This window comes from Theobroma cacao, chromosome 5, assembly GCF_000208745.1.
Source record: "Theobroma cacao cultivar B97-61/B2 chromosome 5, Criollo_cocoa_genome_V2, whole genome shotgun sequence".
Classification (NCBI taxonomy): Eukaryota; Viridiplantae; Streptophyta; class Magnoliopsida; order Malvales; family Malvaceae; genus Theobroma; species Theobroma cacao.
Genome location: NC_030854.1, coordinates 25,921,042 through 25,940,469, shown reverse-complemented (window position 1 = coordinate 25,940,469; position 19,428 = coordinate 25,921,042). Strand labels below are relative to the sequence as shown.

Below are 19,428 nucleotides of genomic sequence, written 5' to 3'. Positions count from 1 at the left end.
CATCTTGCCTCACATTTGCATTCTATTTTAGGTTAAATAAGAAATAAAATAAGATAATAATAACTAAGAAAATAGAGTGAAATTAAAAATTAAAGCCTAATAGGATAATCTAATAATGATACCGTTCATGGAATGGGCGTTCCGAGAGTGATAATCTTTTTTCGGACGTAACCGTACTCCCGAACCTAGATCTAGAAAATCGTAAACTAGTTTAAGATTCTCTTCGACGAATTTAAAATTAATTTAAGACTTCGTCGATTAGAATTGAGTCAATATGTGACCAATCGCACATAGTAAAAAAGATTGGTGACGACTCCTAATTTTTTAAAATTTTCACTCACGTTTGACGGTCGGGTCCCAGGACCAGCACGTTACGACAATCATCATCTATTATTACATATCAACCCACCACGTTAACATTATATGCTATAAAATAACAAGTGGTATTTTGAATAACAATAACTAGTCAACTATTTGTTATTAATACTTATTTGACAGAAAATAAAAATACAAAATCTTGATTAAATGTATTAAAAGAATAAAAAATTATTTAAAATTTTTTAAATAGTTTAAAGATTTTTTTAGATATTATATTTTTTTAAAATTTAAATTTATTTGTTAAAAATATGATAATTTTCGATATGTTGATGGTATATGCATTAAATACATCACATATAAACAGTTAATAACAGTTGGTTTTCTGCAAACTAATGTGCTTATCCCAAAAATGGCCAAGATAAAAAATTTGTTGCAATAATTTTGCTTCTGTCTTTATCCCAAAAATGCAATAACCTCCATTTCCATAAGAAAACAAAGAAGCGATTTTGACGCTGTGCCACAGTTGACACGTGGCAGAAAAGTATGGTAAAGTCTGGCAGTACGGACAGGTATCCCGCTGTCAAAAATTCCAAATGAGGCAGGTACCAACGTTTCGTACACTGCAAAATGCACGTCTTTTCTAGCCTATTTACCATTTTATCACTTCTTTAATGGAGAATCGTTACTCTGTAGACGGGTGCAGAAAGTATATGAACACATGCCCGTCAGAAAGTAAGACTCATATAGGAAATACGGTCCCACAACTAAGATTAAACAGCAAAGGGGCGGTTACAAATTGGAATGGCAGTATCTGAATATAATTAAACTTGCAGCGTGTGGACCCCATTAAGTTGGGGCGTTTCTTTACCGTCCGATGTACTTTTTTGAAAGTCAAGGAATCGACGGTCCACGGGCAGTCAATTGTACCGAAAAGGGTCGATAGAAACAAATGGGGAATCTCTTCGGCGGGCCCATAACCTCCTACTCGTCCCACGTGTGATCTGACACAACTGCCCTTTCCTTGACACCTGTCCTTAAAATTTCAATCTTACCCTTGTAGAAAACTTTATTGCCGGATTAGTCCCCCTCCAGGTGTCAGTGTTTCTTCCTCTAAAGAAACGTTTGTCGCTTTCAGTCTCAGCCTTTTCTCCCTCGATAACACGCACACGCAAAACTCTGCTTACTCTCAGTAAGAGCAAAGCTCACTCAATTTCTCTCACACTAAAGCTTCAGTTGCTCTCTCTTGAATTTTGAGATCTCGAAACCCTAGAAAATGTCGGATTATGCATTGTAGGGATCAATCGGGGAAGCTGAGTCGTTTCTTCCCCTCCTCCTCATTTTGATTCGTCGTTGCAATTTTAAGGTACTGTTTGGCGCATTTCTATTTTTCTCGCGTTTTCTTCTTTACTTTTGTTTGGAACTGATTCCTTGTTTGATATAGCATTTACTTTTCTAGTTAGTTGTTTGAGCCTTAAATTTCTCTTCGAAGTGGAAACAAAAAAAAGTTGTTTTAAATATTAATGAATTGTAGTCGTTAATTTATCAATGTGAGTGGACACAGTTTAAACGAAGGTGATTACAAGCTAGTTAAGTTAATTAAAACTACACATTTTTTTATTTAACTAGAGATAAGCATTTCTTTTGTTTTTCCCTCTTTTGTTTTTGGATTCTAGTGTTACTACTAGTTAAAAATATTGCGTTGTTGAGAATAAAAATTATCTATATATATTTATATTATTAGTTCATAATTCTTTTTGGGTATGAATTAGTTTAGAAATTATTGTTGTCAAACATAATTTTGTATATGTTTCTTTAACGTTCTTAATAGTACTTTGTTAATCATTTTTCCTTGGCATTGGTTTTTTCATTTTCCTTTTTTCCGCCTGATAGATTTTCTGGTATGTTACCAGAAAATGAATTCTTGATTTCATTTGTGGAAATTTAAGGACCTTGGTAAAGGTTCCTTTACCCCTTAAGTCAGTAAAGAAATACAGTAAAGGAACACAAGGATACTTGAATCTGAATTATCAACATTTCAATTAGCAATAGAAGCAATTGATAACATTTTCGTTTTTCCTTGTGTAATGAATCATTATTGTGGTTTCTTATGTTCTGCAGAAATCATAATGTGGGCGTTGTTTTCTTTTCAGGATACAAAAATCAGAAATTTATGGCTTGCAGCCTCTGGGGCCCGTCATTCCATGAAGGTACTTTGTTGTTTCTCAAATTAGAACTTATGAAGCATTATTAATTTGTTCACTGTTTTTGAGTGTGATTTGACTGAATGCGCGTAATCTGCAGAAGAAAGCAGGTGTTGCATACAACCAGGATGGCAGTGTGACTTTTACTTTGGCTATGGCTTTGGTATAATAATGCTCCTATTTTTGTTGTGATTCTGATTGGTAAAATTTGTTTCTTGGCTTCCGTTACTACCAATGATTATACAGTTTTCTTTGTTTTCTTTTTACATCTGTAGACATGGTTGAGGAAAATGCTTTGAACGAGAAATCTTGTGTTCAAGTACTGAGGATATTGATTACAAAAGCAGATACTGAAATCGATGAACTTGAAAAAGATTTAGTATTGCTACAAAGTGAACTAGCCTGGGCTGAACATGAAGAATGGTCTGACATATGCTGCAATACTTTGAGAGCAAAGATCGATTGCCTGGACATCTCAATAAGGAAATTGAGGAACAAGGATGAGAATGACATTGAGTTTTACTTACTGATGCATACAGAACCTGTTGAGAAATTGAATGAAATAGTTAAGGCTTTACTCAAAAGTTTTTGCCATGGGAAAGATGAACAGGTTTGAGTCCTCAATGTTTTTCATCATTTTTTCTTTAACTTGCCATAAACATGATTCAACTCTGAACTTAAAAAGGATGATACCATTGGATTGTGATCTAATGTTGAGTTTTACAAGTTATCTCTTCTAACTCTGAAATTTCAACTGATATTTTAAACCATTGTATGGCTTATTGCATCTGCATTTTTAGTTATTTTGACTGGATGCTTGATTCAATTGCTGATACCATTGTTGTTTCATATTGTTCTGATTGTTTGTTTAGCACTGACTAGATGTTGCAGGGTTGTAGTCATGTTGAATTTTTCTGCTACCCTTGATCACCTTGGAAGGAAAGAGAATGGAAAGCCTTTAATAGACTGAAAGATGGGTGGAATATTGTTTAGTGTTTTATTTATTTGGAGTGCTTTTGCACAGTTGCGGAATTTGATAAGCATGGACGACTCCTCTTTGTTGTCAGCAGTTTTTACTCCCTGTGGTTTTCTATCATTTACTCATTTAATTTTTCCCTCTATATCTGCTTCATATACGCATTATTTCATGAACTATAACACAATTCTCCTTTCCATAATGAGCAGCGTCAGGATGTTGTTGTCTTAGATTCAAGTTGTGGTTCTCCGGAGCAGTCAGCTGACCTGCATAAGAACCAAAAATTGAGAACCTCAGATTCACATTTTATTGCAAAGGAGGAATTTAATGGTCCCATTGTTACTCCCAGCAAAAACTGTACTTCCTCAAAATCATATACAGAGATTGAAAAGAAGAAAGCAAATTGTTCGGAAACAGTTAAGATACATGTGGCTTTGCCCTCACATGCTTTAACATAACATGATCAATTTACTCATCCATTTACATATGGAATTTTAACTTTTGGGTTGTCTATTTATCATCACTAGTGAAATTGTTGGCCATTACTGCAATACAGTCACTGAGGACTGTATTAAATGTAATATTATATTAATAAGATAACTTGCCATGTTTCCCCTACTTTGCATTCTGCTTTGGGCCGCTTTAAATGTTCTACATTTCTCTAATTGGGCTGTAGATGTAGGATTTTCCATAGATCAATTTTGTATTTTTTTGCTTGAATTCTTCATGCAAACTCTTAAGATACACAAGGTTTAGTACTCATTATTTAATTTTATAGTCTATTGTTAGTTTGTAATAGCATGTTGCTGGCTTTACATTAGATTTTGATGGATGATATTGTTGGTCTGCAAACACTGGTAGCTTTCATGATAGAGGATATCATGCGTGCAACTGCATGTTTGACTCTAGTTACTCATACTGTTGTTGATGCATCATAAATTTCGTGCTTGTAAATTGTTGCTGGAATAGTCAAAGTGTATCCAACCTTATTATACTTGGAAACTTAGAATCATTAAACAACATGGTGTGTCTTTGCTTTGATACTACTGTTAAAGTTTTGTTAGGATATTGATAGAGAAGGCCTTTAGAGGACACAACATTCGTAGGTTGACACATACTGCATATACTTGTTTTGTTGAGCTTCACTTGTAGAAATGTATTTAGTTGAGAAAATGGTTAAAACAACGGAAATTTGTGCTATCTTGACTTTATTCCAGTGCTAAAATTAATTTAGAGTACTCACTACGCTTGAGTAGGGGTGAGCAAATTTGGTTTAAACTGAATCAATTAAATTATCTGAATTTTTTTGGTTAATTCAGTTAAAAAGTTAAGTTAATAACCAATTTAATTTAACTAATTCGGTTAAAATAAAATTTCAGTCTGTTTGGTTAATCTTTTCACCAATTTCAGTTAAAATGGATTAAGAGAATTTTTAACTGAATTAACTGAGTTAACCGATTGCATACCTCTAATTTTTAGCTTGACTGTCCTTTTGGTGTTAGGTACTAAAAGAATGGGGACTCTAGAGTGTAGAAACTAAAAGAATAGGGACTCTAGAGTCTAGAAAGCTGAAAAGAGAAATCATATGTGCCTATATTTTATTTGTTTAAAGACAAAAGGATATACGAATATAATTCGTTCTTGGCATCTATGGAGGCAGAGAAACTGATCCACTTGTTCTAAACAGTATAGTCATTTTAGTTCAGGAAAGATCTCCATTTTTGTTATGAAAGTTGCAAGATTATATTCAACCAAGCATGTTTGTAATCATGCATGCATTTGTATCTTTATGCTATTGTCTCTTCTTAGCTAAATTTTTTAAATAATGTATTGGCTCATTGTTTTTGACCATAACCAAGCGCGTGTGTAATTTTTGGATGGAGCTGTATCCTGATGCTGCTCTCTTCTCAGCTGAGTGTTGGGTACAATGTGATGGTTCACAACCATCGGCCATTTACATATGAAAAGTGCACTTAAATGGTAAAGAATAGTATATAATATAGAAAAAGGAGGAGAAGAAGCATTCTTGCAGACTAACATGGGTGCTGAGTTACCTATAAGTTATGTTTTGGCAGCTGCTGCTTGAATTTATTTGGTTGGTACTAGCTGCACCTTGGTAAAAATATTGACTGCTTTACTGCCTCCTCTTGATGTCCTTATGTATCATTCACAGCTAGCAACTACCAATGTCAAAAATGTGATACCACATTCCCTGGCACCAGTGGCTGATCAATTTGATGAGAAGAAAGTTGTAACCAACCTTGATTTAGAAACTACCAAGAAGCAAGGAATCAAAGATTGTGGTCTTACTCTTAAAGACAAAAATGTGATCCAAAATTCATCTTCTAAGTCTGCACAGAAGAGAATGCATGAACCAGACAGGGCTAAGGTTAAGGTAGTGCTCTTGCTCACTTTTTGGGCTAATCCAATTTAAAATCATTTAGTAAGTTCTGATTGGAAGGTGAAAAACTTGAGGAAATTTTTTTGAATAGGTTTGATTGACAGTGTTGGTAGACACGCTATCCTGCAACCTCAAGTCATTTTTTAATTGTGGCATACCAAATGATTAAAATGAAAAACGTTAATGCACTTGAACCTTTCAAAAGTATCTTTCTATTCTTTTCATGTTTTTATTTAACCTTCTGCTTGATATAAAGGGTGCTTTTTGTGAATATTAGTTATCTTGTAATCAGTCCAATTCAATAAGGGAAAGTTATTTGAACATTCTGTTTGTGGATGTCTACACAAAATGATAAGGTAACCTTCTAAGTTCAACTCTTACATAATATAATCATACAGAATGAGTTTGCAATGATGATACTCAGGGAGAAAAAATTGAATCAATTGTGGTTTATGTTGTTTTCTAGGTTTTTACCGCAAATTTGTAAGAAAATGGTCTTTTGCAGCTTCCTACCCTTAACTTTACCCAGATTATCATATCAATATGCTCTTGCTCTGTCACTTGTTTATATAATCATATCTTGTACAGCACTGTACTTTCTGGTATTGAAAGTCAATGAAATTGAGTATGCTTCTTTTCAACAGGAGCCTGCTGCACAGGTTGTGAATAATTCAGGCCTGGATGCTTCAAAACGTTCAGCTGACCACCTGAACAAGAAGAGTGCTTCTAGATTGAAAATCGAGAGTGAGGAAGCAACAGTACACACTTCTATATCTGCATCAGATATTTTAATCCTAGATTCATCATCAAATCCAAGGGGGAAGAGAGCAGATCTTAGCAGGAAAGTGAAGGTATGACCAGCCATCTAATTCATGTCAGCACCAAAATGTGTTGCATCATTAGATAGCTTCATGGCTATACTTAACATGCTTTGAGGTTGATTCTGTTATGACTGCTCTCACTTGAGGGGGCTGTTGCAGTCTGTGGTAACTTATTCTTATCGGTTCCTCCTTTTAGGATGAGCAGCCTGCAAATATTATTGCCAAAGATTTCGACTCAGTTGCTTGTAAACAGACAACAGGCCACTCCAATGAGATGAAAATGCTGTGCAAGCATGACCTGAAAGTTAATGGATGTGAAGTGCAAGAACATTATACAACTACTATCGGAAAAAGTAAAATTTCAAATTCATGTTTGAATTTTGAACATAAAGGAAATATTCTGAAAGCAGATAAGGTACAATAAGCTCTTTCTCTCACATGTAATTGTCAATTTTAGGAAAATATACCTATGGCTATAGCTAGCATTTGTTTCCATAAGTGTATTTCAATTGCTACTGTGAGTCATTTGTTCAAATCTAACTTAAACTTGCCTATTTAATTAGCTTATAATGTCATTTTCTGCAAGCAGCCTGCAAATGCTGTGGTTAAAACTATTAGTCCTGATACTTTGAGACATGCCACTGGCCTCAACGGGAAGGGAAATAATTCTGATTCCAGGTTAGGTGCTGTCGGACAGGCAGAAAGTCTAAACTGTGATATGGAGCAAAAACTTTGTGACTTTGCTGTGAAATCTGCACGTAAACGAGGCATCAAAGAGTTAAAGTTTGCTTCAACTGAGCAGAAAGAGCCTTCAAATTCATTCTTTAAGGGAGAAGGGAAGAGAAAAGACTCTTTACAAGTTGTAAAGCGTAAAAAATCTCCACTGAGTGACAATGAACACTTTGCCTTAACTTCACTTTTAGAGCTGCAGGATGAGAGGGGAAAGGATAAAACCATTCTACAGATGGAGGGAAATCCACAACTGGAGGAAGTTCGGATGGCTGAAATTGCTGCTAGAGATGACAAACTTGTTATGAACTTATACATGAGGTCACAAAGAGGAAAGCTAAAGATAGTAAAGACAACTGAGTCGATTTCAGCCAGTGTTGAAGAGCCTAGTTTAAATTCCAAGGAAAATGTTTCAAACTCATCTCCTATTTTAAAGGGCAAGAGACCATGGAAATATGCTAACAACCATACTTTAAATTATTCTTTGAGTGGTAAAATCACTAAGAAAACAGTTCAGCATAGCCAATATCAAGTTGAAGACCAGAGCATGAGGCTCAATGCTAGCCAGAATACAATGTCACTGCCACAAAAGAAATGTAAAAAGTTTTCCAGTGTACCAATATTTGTGGAGATCAGAGGTTCATCTGTTCAAATGAACATCTCAAAGTTGCATGGGAATCTAAATGGGAGTACAGCTAAGACAGATATTTCTATATCGGAGGCTTCTGTTGATGGTTCCTGTATAAAGGGTGTGACACCCCAGCCTTTTGATACAAGTAACTTGATGAAAATGAAGTTGTGTGACCTGAGGGCAATTGCAAAAGCACAGAAACTAACAAAATACTCTGGACTTCGGAAAGAAGATCTGGTCAAGCAATTGGAAAATCGATTCAGTTGCTAATGAATATGTGGATGGCTTCTGTACAGGTTGGTTTCCCAGTTGTTTTGTTTTCTTGTACATGTTTTAAAGAATTTTTTCTTTTGGCATGCCTGGTTGTCTTATATAGTTTGAATTGCTCCATTGTTCTGCATCATTGTATGAATCCCAAGGTAAAATCTCATGGTGCAGTCTTCATTGGAACCACATGTTTTTTGAAGTACATAGAATCCCAGAAAAGAAGAAGATGTAGTATTCTTACTTAGAGGACCTGGTTCAATGGCTCGTCAAATGACATTTTCTTCTTTTCACCTATTTGGGAGATGGATGTTGTGCACCGTAGTGACCGCACACACACACACACACACAAAAGTATCAAGTCAAAACATGATATTTACTGTAGGGTTGTAAACGCAAATCTATCAGTTGTGGTTTATGGTAACAGGAACATACTGATATGATCAACATTATAGATCAAACAGTTTTCTGCTGTCTATTTGACAATGTTGTCAGGATTGTGCTTGTGGCTTCAATTGTCGCTTAACAAAGTGCAAATGAATATGATTTTTATTTTACGTTTTAGTTGCACAAGTGTTGGGAATAATTATCCATCAAATATTTAGAAGCCTTTTGAAGTCTTTTGGAATAAAAAAATTACTGATTTTTGATTGATAATGCATTCGTAAATTACTATAAAATTCATCCTCAAATTAAACTAATTTTTTTTTCAATTAGGCTTGAGACGGACATGTATCAAATTTGTTGAGACAAGAGTAGTTGTGAGGGATGGACGATCACGCTTTAAATTGTTTAAAAGAAATTTTGGGAGTCAAGGAAACTAGGTGGTGATTTTTGGAACCAAATCTTTCGAGAAAACTTGTAATGTGCCTCCGAGATAAAATAACAGAGGAGTCATACTCATAATTGATGAACTATTATGAACTAAGAGGTGCAATTATCTTACAAGTTGATGGTTATTAAATTTCGTTGCCAAGAAAAGCCAAAAGAAGCCCTTTCCTTCGATTATACGACGTTCTGCAAAATTGCAACAATCATACCTTGTGTCACAATCTCATAGTAACAAGCAATCACCCCAGAGTTTATATCTTTAATCTGTAACTGAGGCGACACTTCTCTACTGGTCGCATTCAGTGCCCCCCGGTGCAGGCCATATCTATGGCAATTGAGGCTCATATTTGTGGCAACATGAAATATTCCAAACAAGTTTCCTTGTCTTACTCACCGATTCCTAAGTGTCTTCTATCACCTCCTACAGCTAGCTCCCTATTTCTTTCTACTTCCGACATCCTAACCCTTACTACCATCTTACTTGTTTGATCTGCCACAGCCCTCACCATTTCAGGGTCTGCTCCTATCCTCATCTCTGTTAACTTGTTTGCATCGCTTCCTCATCCCATGACCAAAGGACTTTCCACTGACGTCCACTCAGAAGGTCTATTTCAAAGTAAAGGGCATTTGCATTCATGTTTTTTTTTCATCAACACCAAGTCAATCCAATTGGTTATACAAATTCAAAAGGTAAATCTTACAGGTGTCTTGCCTTGCAGAGGCACAATCAGACCACTTTCACAAGAAACGTGTGAACAATCTATAGAATTCTTTTGTCACAAAGCACCAGACTTTATCTCAGCTTAATGTCAATCCAGAGGGACCAAACTCACAATCTCATCTTTTCCAACCTTTGTGCTGTTGCTTCTGAAACATGACCTAATGACATCAAAGAGCAGTATCAGCAAGATGTCACGGATGTATGAATCCAACAGCTATCAAAACAACCACTAAAGAAGGAAATAAACGTGACACATTAGGTAGGCATGACCTTCAGGCTATTTCAGGAGCCAAGAAGGGGACTAGTGACCAAAAGAATTTGGAAAATGAGGATTATTTCAGTGCTGAACAAAATAATCACCCAGCAGCTAAAATTTGGCTTTTATATTCACCAAACAATTTCTCCTCTCCACTCCCACCATCACCAAAATGATGCTACTGGTTTTTTGAAATTTTGATTTTTAATTACTTTATTTGCAGTATCGTTTTACTTCCTTTAGTTGACATAGCCCATTATAATGATCCACATAATCAGACTGAAACAAGGTCAAATGAAAATTTTGGAATTTAGCTGCATCTGCTTTCGACTTAAATCAATATATATGTGAAGAAAAACATCATATTGTTTAAACTCTAATCTCGAGCTGCAAGTAAAAACATCATATTCTTAAAAGTCTAATCTAGAGCTGCAAGTAATCTATTTATTGCTGTCCTATTCCCAAAATTCCTTGTATAATGTATCTAGTTGTAGGACAAATTGATAACATATAAGCTTCTATAGTCAGCAGAACAGTGTGAAATTGTTACCTCTCATACTCTCCAACTTCTGATCAGCCTTGCTAACTGCTTGGACAAGATGGGCAATCCGATATTTGAGTTTTTCATTTTCCACAGCAAGCTTCTTAGCCTACACAGTAACAAGTCAGCATGCTATAAACTCTGCTGTTTTCCATAAAAATAAGACAAAGGTCAACTACCTTCTCTCGCTCTGCAAGTGTCTCAGCATTTGCATCTTCTAGCTTTGCCTGTAGTTCACTAATTAATTTGGAAAGTTCCTGATTTCCGGCATCTATATTGCTAATATTTAGGTAGACTCATTAGAATCTTAATTTATTTAAACTAAATCAGTTGTCAAATGGAATACCTTGGCCGTTACCTGTCTTGCCAGCTAGAACAGCTTCTAGTCTGCATAACCGTTCCTTTAATATGAAAACAAAACTAGTTAGCAAGATACAGGATGCAATGTTATGAAAAAGCCAAGTGTTTATTGACTATTATCCAAAATCACAATATAATTAAAAGCATTGATAGGCGTTTCAAAGAACAGAAGTTCAAAAAGTTTTGACTATTCTACAGGGCATATGTTAGAACTTAATGACAAATCACTAGTATGAGGTACTTCTAAGCCATGATATGGAGGTTGCTTGACAGAGAGCTAGTCCAGAAGTCCAGTGTAGACAACTGGAAACATATCTGCAGACATAGAGCAGCAGGTTCTAAAAGCACAGATTTTGTTTCACAAGGTTAAAATCACCAAGGCAATTTCCATGACTTCTCAAACACAGCAATTGCAGAATCATCTGTTAGTAACCCACTAAGAAACGAATTAAGATACATCCATGGAACTCCATTGCTGGTGAAAATGATAAACTCATACATTTGACCCCCCAAAAAACCAAATAAGGAAGGGGGGCAATGGGTTTGTAGGCAGAAGGCTCAAGCAAGAGGGAATTACCCAAAAATTTCCTAACAATATTTGCCGTATGAGAACTAAACTGGTTGCACTTGAAACCCAAATTTGTATGCAGATTAAAATAGAACCCTTTATCCAGCATTAGACAAAGACAGAGTTTTATTGAAACATTTCAATTTATATTTATTACAAGATTATTAACCAATAATTAAATTTTCTAGTAGCAAAATGGAGTATATAACAAAACTAAATAAAATTTAACATTATTGTTTACAGGAAGCAAAAAGGAAAAGAATGAAAACCTCGGCTTGGGTAGCTCTTAGGTAGAAGGGCTTGAGGAGCTCTTCGCTCGCCATCTTTTGGTTCTGTTGAAACTTGAAACTTGAAAAGCGTGGATTAAACGGTTCTGTTCAGAGCAGAGTCCACGCTCTTTATTGGCTGCTTCCACACGCTATAACCCAACCCTTCTAGACTTGCCAAAACCCTTTTACCCACACGTACCTATACCATACAAATACGTGCGTATAAATACATAGGTGTACGTGTGTACGGTTGTGCATGTACTGTGACGTTTCCCACATCCCTATATTAATCGAAATGCCAAATAAGCCAAGTGTTTGTTCGTAAAATGATGGAAATAAGTTATACTACAGAGAGTTCAAAAACTTTTATCCATTAACAACGCGAATTTTGTAGATACTCCATTTTATGCGAGTCTCTCTCTTAGTCTTAGTGAAAATTTTAAAAGCATTTCCAATTTCCATTGTTAGATATTTTAGGGTCAAATTTATTTATTGGGTTTAAAGTCTTCCACGCTAATTGGGATTCTGGTTGCTGTTGCCATTGTTAACTGACAATTGAGTAGTTGCAGCTGTAGCTGTTTGTGTTGTTTTCATATTTTCTTGCTGTATTAAGAATTGAAAGCAAACTTTAGCATATATTTAGTGATCCTTGTCATGGAAATTAGCTCCTCAGCTTTCTTCTGAGTTGTAGTTATTACTATTATTATTATAGAATGTGATAAAATGATTTCTTTCGTCTCTATTTTTCTTACCGTCTTCATGGTCGGTTTGGTAAATGGTCAGTGTGGTTGAGGAACCAGTTCAGTCTAGGCCCAACTAAGCTTGCACCATTTTTGCGTTTGTACAGTCATTGCGCTATTATGAGCATTGGTATGGTCTAGTTTAAGTTCCAAACTGTTTAAACAGGCACTTGGTCTAGATACAAAAGAGAATTGCAAATCTCAGCAAGTATCAGAACCATATTCTTAAAAATCAAAGTGTCTCTGACTAAATTACTGTTCAACAGCTTGGGCAAAGAGACTAGTTTCATCAACCCTGCTTTCAATATGTATTAAGGGAAAGGCACTATTCATTATAAAACCACTATGTTTCTCACTGATACAATTGCTTCCCTATGATTAGTCTCCTTCAAACTTGACTTTGCTGTGATAACTTGTCAAGGCTGGCCAAGAAGTGAAGGTCTGTAGAATGCATGGCTCTGTGCAATCTCAATGCGGTCTCGGGGATCGTTCAAGGTTTCATCCCTCAGTGCCTGAAGGATAGCTTGAGATGACTTCTCCCTAAAGATTCAAAATGTATGACAAGCTTAGCAATGGACTTATTGATCATCGAAAACTAAGTGAGTACCAATTGGTCGAGGTATAGAAAAATCTACTGATAGTTTATGTGCTGCTGGCACAGGAGAAATGGGTGTTGGTTTCAGTGAGGCAGGTACAATATATAGCAAAACTTATATTAAGATACCATTTTTTTCTTGCGTTACCTATCCAGGTAAGAATCTAAAGCTTAGATATAAATCTCGTTATTTGTGATTTCCAGGCTGAAAAGTAAATTTAGGTAACTATTGAACTTCTTGTCTTGCATAAGCCTACTGAGGATTAAGAAATTACCTTGTGATAAGAATTTTGTAGAGTGTCTTTAATATAGGGCACAACTCAACAGGAGCAACAGGCTTGTTTCCTTCAGGATGCAACACACTTAAGCTTGATTGACTCAGAAGTTCATAAAATGCTCCTACTGCAGAGACACCCTGGAAAAGAATCAACACTGGGTAATTTTATTGTCCAATGATCAAATGGATATGTGCGATCTCAGTTATAGCTGAAACAACAAATTGTGGATTATGCTAATTGGTTAGAACTTGATCAAGTGTTCTGCAATATCTGCATAGATTATCCACAATTATGACAGCCACTTGGCTGCAATGCAGCATTCACCTTTTCTGGTTCTTCCTTTTTAAAGATTTTCACTTTGATCATTGAGAACAAAAACTGTAAATTCCTACTTCAAAACCATAATTGAAGAGGTGAATTCAATTAATGAGTCAATCTTTTGTTTATCATTTTCTATAAACATAATGGTTTTAGATAGCCATCGAAGCTGAACACTATATATATGCGGACAATAAAGACATCATTCTCTTGATAATTTGTTATGCAGAACCAGTTCGTACTTCATGAATCCTGAAGTACTGGCACATTCTCAACAAGACACAATTTTGAGACCACCAATTGCACTCACTAAATACAGTTGTAAAATAAGATGTTGAAGAAACTATTTTACCTGAATCATTCCTTTTCCACTGATGCTATCACCCATATCCCGACTTAGTTCTCCTTTGGCTAACATTTGCCCATACCATGCGTTACGACCTTTCAACAAAGTTACGTAAGTGTCAGCCAGCAAAGGGCCTGCAAGCTTCTCAGGTTCTTCAGCCAACAAATGAGTAATAAAAATCATCTCTGATGTACAATGTGCAAAATATACTGATTTGCTGGTAGCACTCTCATTGGTCAGGGCTGCTACCATTCCTGAGAAAATCAAACTTGAATGTCATCATATTGTTCCAGAATTTAGAACAGTAACTTTTTTTGAACTTTACTATGATTTGATTATTAGCTAATTGCATAGATCTTAAATTGAAATCTAAACATAGCTTTATCAAGGTTCTTCCTTAAACAAATAAGGTTGTACATATCAATCAAGAACCCACAGTATAAATCTGCATTCTAATTCTTATTGGTATGTTAAGGATGGGATGATCATCAAGAATAACCCGCTGATTACTCACTGTTGTCTGATTGTTCATCCTTGACAGATCAAGCAATAGGCACCTTTTTTCATATGCAATATTGAGCAGTGTTGTCCTTTCAATTCTTGAAATCTCTATTGAGCACCTTGTTTCCAAAGGACATATGACAAATTGTTCCCTAATTATGATTAGAAATTAAGATACAAAGATTTCCTGCAAAACTATCTCCACCAGAAATCATGGAGATAAGCAATTCATTGGACAACTCAATAGTCTCTAAGTCCCAACAAACACCTAGCTTTGGTATTTTTTTGGTTACATAATAAATGTCCCATGAAATAAACATTGTTTATAGATCCCTGTAAATATAATCTGTCCCAACAGTATTCCCAGGATGCCTATCTTAAGGGTATAATCCATCTTCTCCAAATTCGTTCACACTTACACAAGATGGTTGTACTTCACTAAAGGCGAAGATAGGGCTGTCAACCCAAGAACCAGACCTTGTTAATTTTACACAAAAATTTAGTTAGCACAAGCTGAAAGATTCTATTCTAACGAGGTGTTTTCTTATAGAAAACAAACGAAAGTATGCATTAATTGTTACTTAGGTAATTAATGATCTTATGCAGCACCTTGTTTCAATTACTTTCTCCCCTTTTTTTATTCCTTACAGGCTGATAGAATTCATAGGAATGCAAATACATTAGTAAGTATTCGGAAAGACTTAGGTTTAATTTTTTATGTATCCGGTTGTTTTTACCTTTTATTGATGGTGGTTAATGTCAATGATAGATGATTAAAATAGGTCAAGGTTTCAGCCTATGACTGATAAGACTAAAGTACCAACCTTAGGCGAAACAGAGCTAATTGTGGTTTTGTCCCCACAAACAAAGGATGACAGAATAATATAAAGAATACTCTTCCAAGGATAATTGAATCACAACATCAATAGAGATGAAAGTTCCTGGAGGCTGCCTAGGAGCTGAGAAGAGCAAGGAGTTACCAGCTATATATCAACTACATGCTTGGCAGTTTGGTCAAGCTGCCAAAAGGAATAATGGCCAACCAACCAGCAAATGAGTCACTGTTTCTAAATCCAAGAGGTTGCGTTGAGTAATTCTTAAATGCTGGTTCAGTGGCCTTATCAGTTTTTTGTTTTTGTTTTCCCCAGACCTGAAGTTTATTCCTATAATATTTGTCAAATATAAATAACAAATAAATTCAGCAAGGGGATCTTTTATAATTATTAAATCTTTTATGAGTCAGGGAAAAAAATAACTGCAGATATTGTTGTGTGTAATATGAATTTTATTGGCTAAAGATATAGAGTATACACTTACCAGCTCCAATGGCATAGACATTCTTCAGGCCACCCATGACTTCATGAGTGACAAGGTCACTGTTGTCCCATACAATGAAATGGGGCTGCCTTAAAAATTTTGCCAGTGGTTTCCTCCACTTTTCGGCTCCGCATATTCGAGCATTAGCATATTCCTTATTGTAGATTTCAGAGGCAATATTTGGTCCCCCAAGATAGAGTATGTTATCTATAGGTACTCCAGCTGCAAGGAACATACTGATAAAGCTCAAAAATATGATAGACAAAAGGTTTTCTTGAGAGGAAAAAGTAGACAAAAGAAAGTAAACTATGTATTTAACAAAAAGACAGTTGTGACTTCTAGCAAAAACAGATCTTGGAAACAGATTGTGGATTCTGCATTTTTGACCTCCAGGCAAATCTAACAATGAAAGCTGGAAACAGATTATGGAAATTGAATTAAGTACATTTGCATTTTATAGTGATGGAGGTAAGTTCCTTTCACAAAGTGTGTGGGGAATTCATTATCTGAAAACCAACCTCCCCCTTTTCCCCTCTTGTTCCCCCAGGCAGCAACCAACAACCGAGAATAAAAAAAAAGGACAGGCAAAATTAGGAAAAAAGAATCCTCAGGCAGCAGCCAGGAAGCAACATAGTTCTGCATCACACATCATACTGTTAACTATTTAAAAACAAGTATTTACTGACCTAGCAGTTCGAATATTCTAAACGAATTATAGTTGATAGAGGCAACAAATAAATATTTGTTTTGATAAGGTTTCAGATGAGTTATGTTGGCTTGTTGAGTAGTAGTCCACTGGAATGTATCAGTAACAGAACCTTAGAAACATGTTAAATTTTCAGATTGTTTCATGTATGCAACATGCTTTTTCTGGTTCAAATTAGCAGCATAGTAATTTATCATATACAAAGCATATTAACCTCTGCAATATCAAAGAATGATATGATCCATATGTCTTTTTAAGCCAGAAATCAGATGCTTCTATGTCATCAAATTCACTAAGCTGCTACTTAACAGCCTAATAGCAGCAAAAGAATTTCACTTTTCATCAACTATGAAATGCATGATCATGGTTCACCTCCATTTTGTTCCTGGTTGCATCTATACTTTCCAATGTTTTATTTATCTGAAGGAGAACAAATATAGAAAAAAGTAGAAGAAGAAGAAGAACAAAGAAAAGGTACACTAAAGCAGAGCTAATTTCCAAGAGATGGTAGGTTTGAACATTTTTCTTAACTCAAAACCATAAGTTTCAGAGAATCATTTTAGATTACTGGAGTATTGATTTACTTTGTCCACAAAATACTCATAAGATCATCTGCAGTTACAATTTTCCCTTCTTTCACCAATGCTACTAAAATGTAAAACAAATAACAGAAGCACCTCCCTGACGAAGACACCAAAATTATTGTCAGATTTCATAGCACAAACACAATATGAGCATCAATTAATTGAGGAGAAGTCTCACTTGCTCGGTTAATCATTTGTGTTGGAGTTATGATATGAGGGACAGGTTCCAGAGCAGCCTCTATACCCTTTGACAAAGAGATAATGATAGGCACTGTGATTCGTTCCTTCCAATAATTACTGATCTCTTCAAACACCTCTCGTGTTTCAGTTGAAGGCAAGCCATTTACCACAATATCAGCATCCCAGACGGCTTCCTGCAAATTGGTCACAACCTTCAAAGGACAAAGTGGTGTATCAATCATGTTCAAGCAAAACCCGTCTTTCAAAATCTCGTCAGCAAAAAGAGTGCGATCGCCTAGTCTTGCCTCAACATACTTCAAATAGGCACAACGCCGGATCAACCTCCTCAGTACATCTTCCCTTGAATTGATCACTTCAAATAGATGTTCTGCTGTGGCTCTGTCAACAGTTTTTCCGGGCCTTCTCCATATCCTGATTTGAACCTTTTCTCGAAACTGGCCATAGCTATCTTGCAGCAAAGCTGCGAAGACACTGCCCCAAGCACCAGCTCCCACACTGACAATCCTCAACGGATCACCATCAGTCTTGCCAAGAAGGCGCCGAAGCTCATCAAGTTTCTCTTCCAAGCCATTACAATTGTGAATAGATCCATTTGAGTACAGACTATGGTGCAATGTGTCAATACTCCCTACCATCTTCTTAGAAGAAAAAGCCCAACACAACAAATCCACTAATAACAATAACAGAGGAAACCCTGACAATTTATCAGCTCTAATTCTAAAAAGAAGACTATATATGAGCTCCAAGATGATCCTGACAACTTATCAGGTAGCCCAATTTCTGAAAACAACCCACCTCTGATTTTATATGGCTTTTTGCACTCCTGAAAACCACACTAATCAATCTTTGGTTGAAACAAGAAAAAGCATTTCCAATTCCCAAGTTGCACCGTGCTTCAAAAGAATAAAATTTTATTGGTGGATTCTTTTACCAAAACCAAAACTAACTTTGATCGCTTCATTTGTATGTTCGTACCAACCAGTTGTAGAGATTTGTCTTCTACAGAGTTTCAATATAACTAGGAAATTCAGACAAGGGTACAGTTGGTGAATCTAGCTATGCACTCGGAGTTTATTGAAGTCTGCTTAAAAGAGATTATCGTAATATTCAAATAGTGCCTTGTTTTCTCCGTCTTAGAGTTTGTTCATCTACCCATCTATAAACGTCAAAGGAAACCATAAAAATACAAAATAAAATGACCCTCCCCACAAAAGAAAAGAAAATTATGGGCAAACAAGTACCAACCTTTTTGGTGTTGTTAGTTACAAATTAAGCTAGAGTGTCAAATTTGAGGACTTCTTTTTATTTGAAGTCCTAGCAGCCTAGCTGGCTTCACAGCAATAAATCTTAAAGCTTCAAGCGCATTATTTCATTTGGATGGGAGAAAAATGTGTGAACTTTTTATGTTCATGCAATGCAAAACACCTAGAAAAATTCATGCAAAAGTAGAGGGGAAACGGAACAAGAAACAGGTGAATCAAAATTAAAGCAGCGGCAGCTTGACTGCATCACATTTGGCAAAGAGATTGAGATTTAAGAGAGAGAGGAAAGGCTAAGTATAAGAGGACATTGATGAGGAACAGTTGAGAAGTTCAGGGGAGTGTACAAATGCATTAAAGGTTTCGTTTGCTGCCAACTTCCCCAACGGTCATTAATATTCGATTACCGTCCTCGCTTTTCTCCATGTGCCAAGCCTAATCTGAATTTTTGGCATTGCATGTTGCACGTGCTCAGCCATACTGAGTTTAGTCCCGACCCTTTCCTTGCATTCCCATTTTGATTACTCAACGCAACTACCATACACGTCCTTCTCATGGTCAGGGCCGGCCCTTGGGTGAAGCCACCCGAGTAAGGGCTTTAGACCTCCAATTTTGGGAGGTCCCAATTTTAAAAAAAATTTATAATTTTATAATAATTATAATATAATTAATTATATTAAAAATATATAAAAATTA

At 35.9% G+C, this 19,428-nt stretch overlaps 3 protein-coding genes across 5 annotated transcripts; 1 reads left to right on the top strand and 2 right to left on the bottom strand.

Moving 5' to 3' along the window:
* LOC18598910 lies at window positions 1,468–8,898 on the top strand. 2 transcript variants are annotated; one of them, XM_018121948.1, is made up of 10 exons: window positions 1,468–1,681; window positions 2,469–2,525; window positions 2,620–2,682; window positions 2,795–3,129; window positions 3,705–3,911; window positions 5,669–5,890; window positions 6,541–6,747; window positions 6,914–7,132; window positions 7,307–8,373; window positions 8,497–8,898. In XM_018121948.1, exons 2-9 carry the CDS (start codon window positions 2,489–2,491, stop codon window positions 8,345–8,347), a joined length of 2,331 nt encoding a protein of 776 aa, XP_017977437.1. In that variant the 5' UTR covers window positions 1,468–1,681; window positions 2,469–2,488; the 3' UTR covers window positions 8,348–8,373; window positions 8,497–8,898. The 2 variants fall into 2 exon arrangements, with proteins under 2 accessions (XP_017977437.1, XP_017977436.1); XM_018121947.1 differs by having other exon boundaries at window positions 7,307–8,898.
* On the bottom strand, window positions 9,780–12,281 carry LOC18598911. Of its 2 annotated transcripts, none has more exons than XM_007028645.2 (5): window positions 11,888–12,281; window positions 11,049–11,091; window positions 10,870–10,961; window positions 10,700–10,799; window positions 9,780–10,051 (listed from the first exon to the last, which is right to left on the bottom strand). In XM_007028645.2, exons 1-5 carry the CDS (start codon window positions 11,939–11,941, stop codon window positions 10,002–10,004), a joined length of 339 nt encoding a protein of 112 aa, XP_007028707.2. In that variant the 5' UTR covers window positions 11,942–12,281; the 3' UTR covers window positions 9,780–10,001. The 2 variants fall into 2 exon arrangements, with proteins under 2 accessions (XP_007028707.2, XP_017976166.1); XM_018120677.1 differs by having other exon boundaries at window positions 11,037–11,091; window positions 11,888–12,214.
* LOC18598912 (glycerol-3-phosphate dehydrogenase [NAD(+)] GPDHC1, cytosolic) lies at window positions 12,820–19,002 on the bottom strand. Its single transcript, XM_007028646.2, has 5 exons — window positions 17,451–19,002; window positions 15,983–16,204; window positions 14,171–14,418; window positions 13,498–13,637; window positions 12,820–13,167 (listed from the first exon to the last, which is right to left on the bottom strand). Exons 1-5 carry the CDS (start codon window positions 18,106–18,108, stop codon window positions 13,044–13,046), a joined length of 1,392 nt encoding a protein of 463 aa, XP_007028708.2. The 5' UTR covers window positions 18,109–19,002; the 3' UTR covers window positions 12,820–13,043.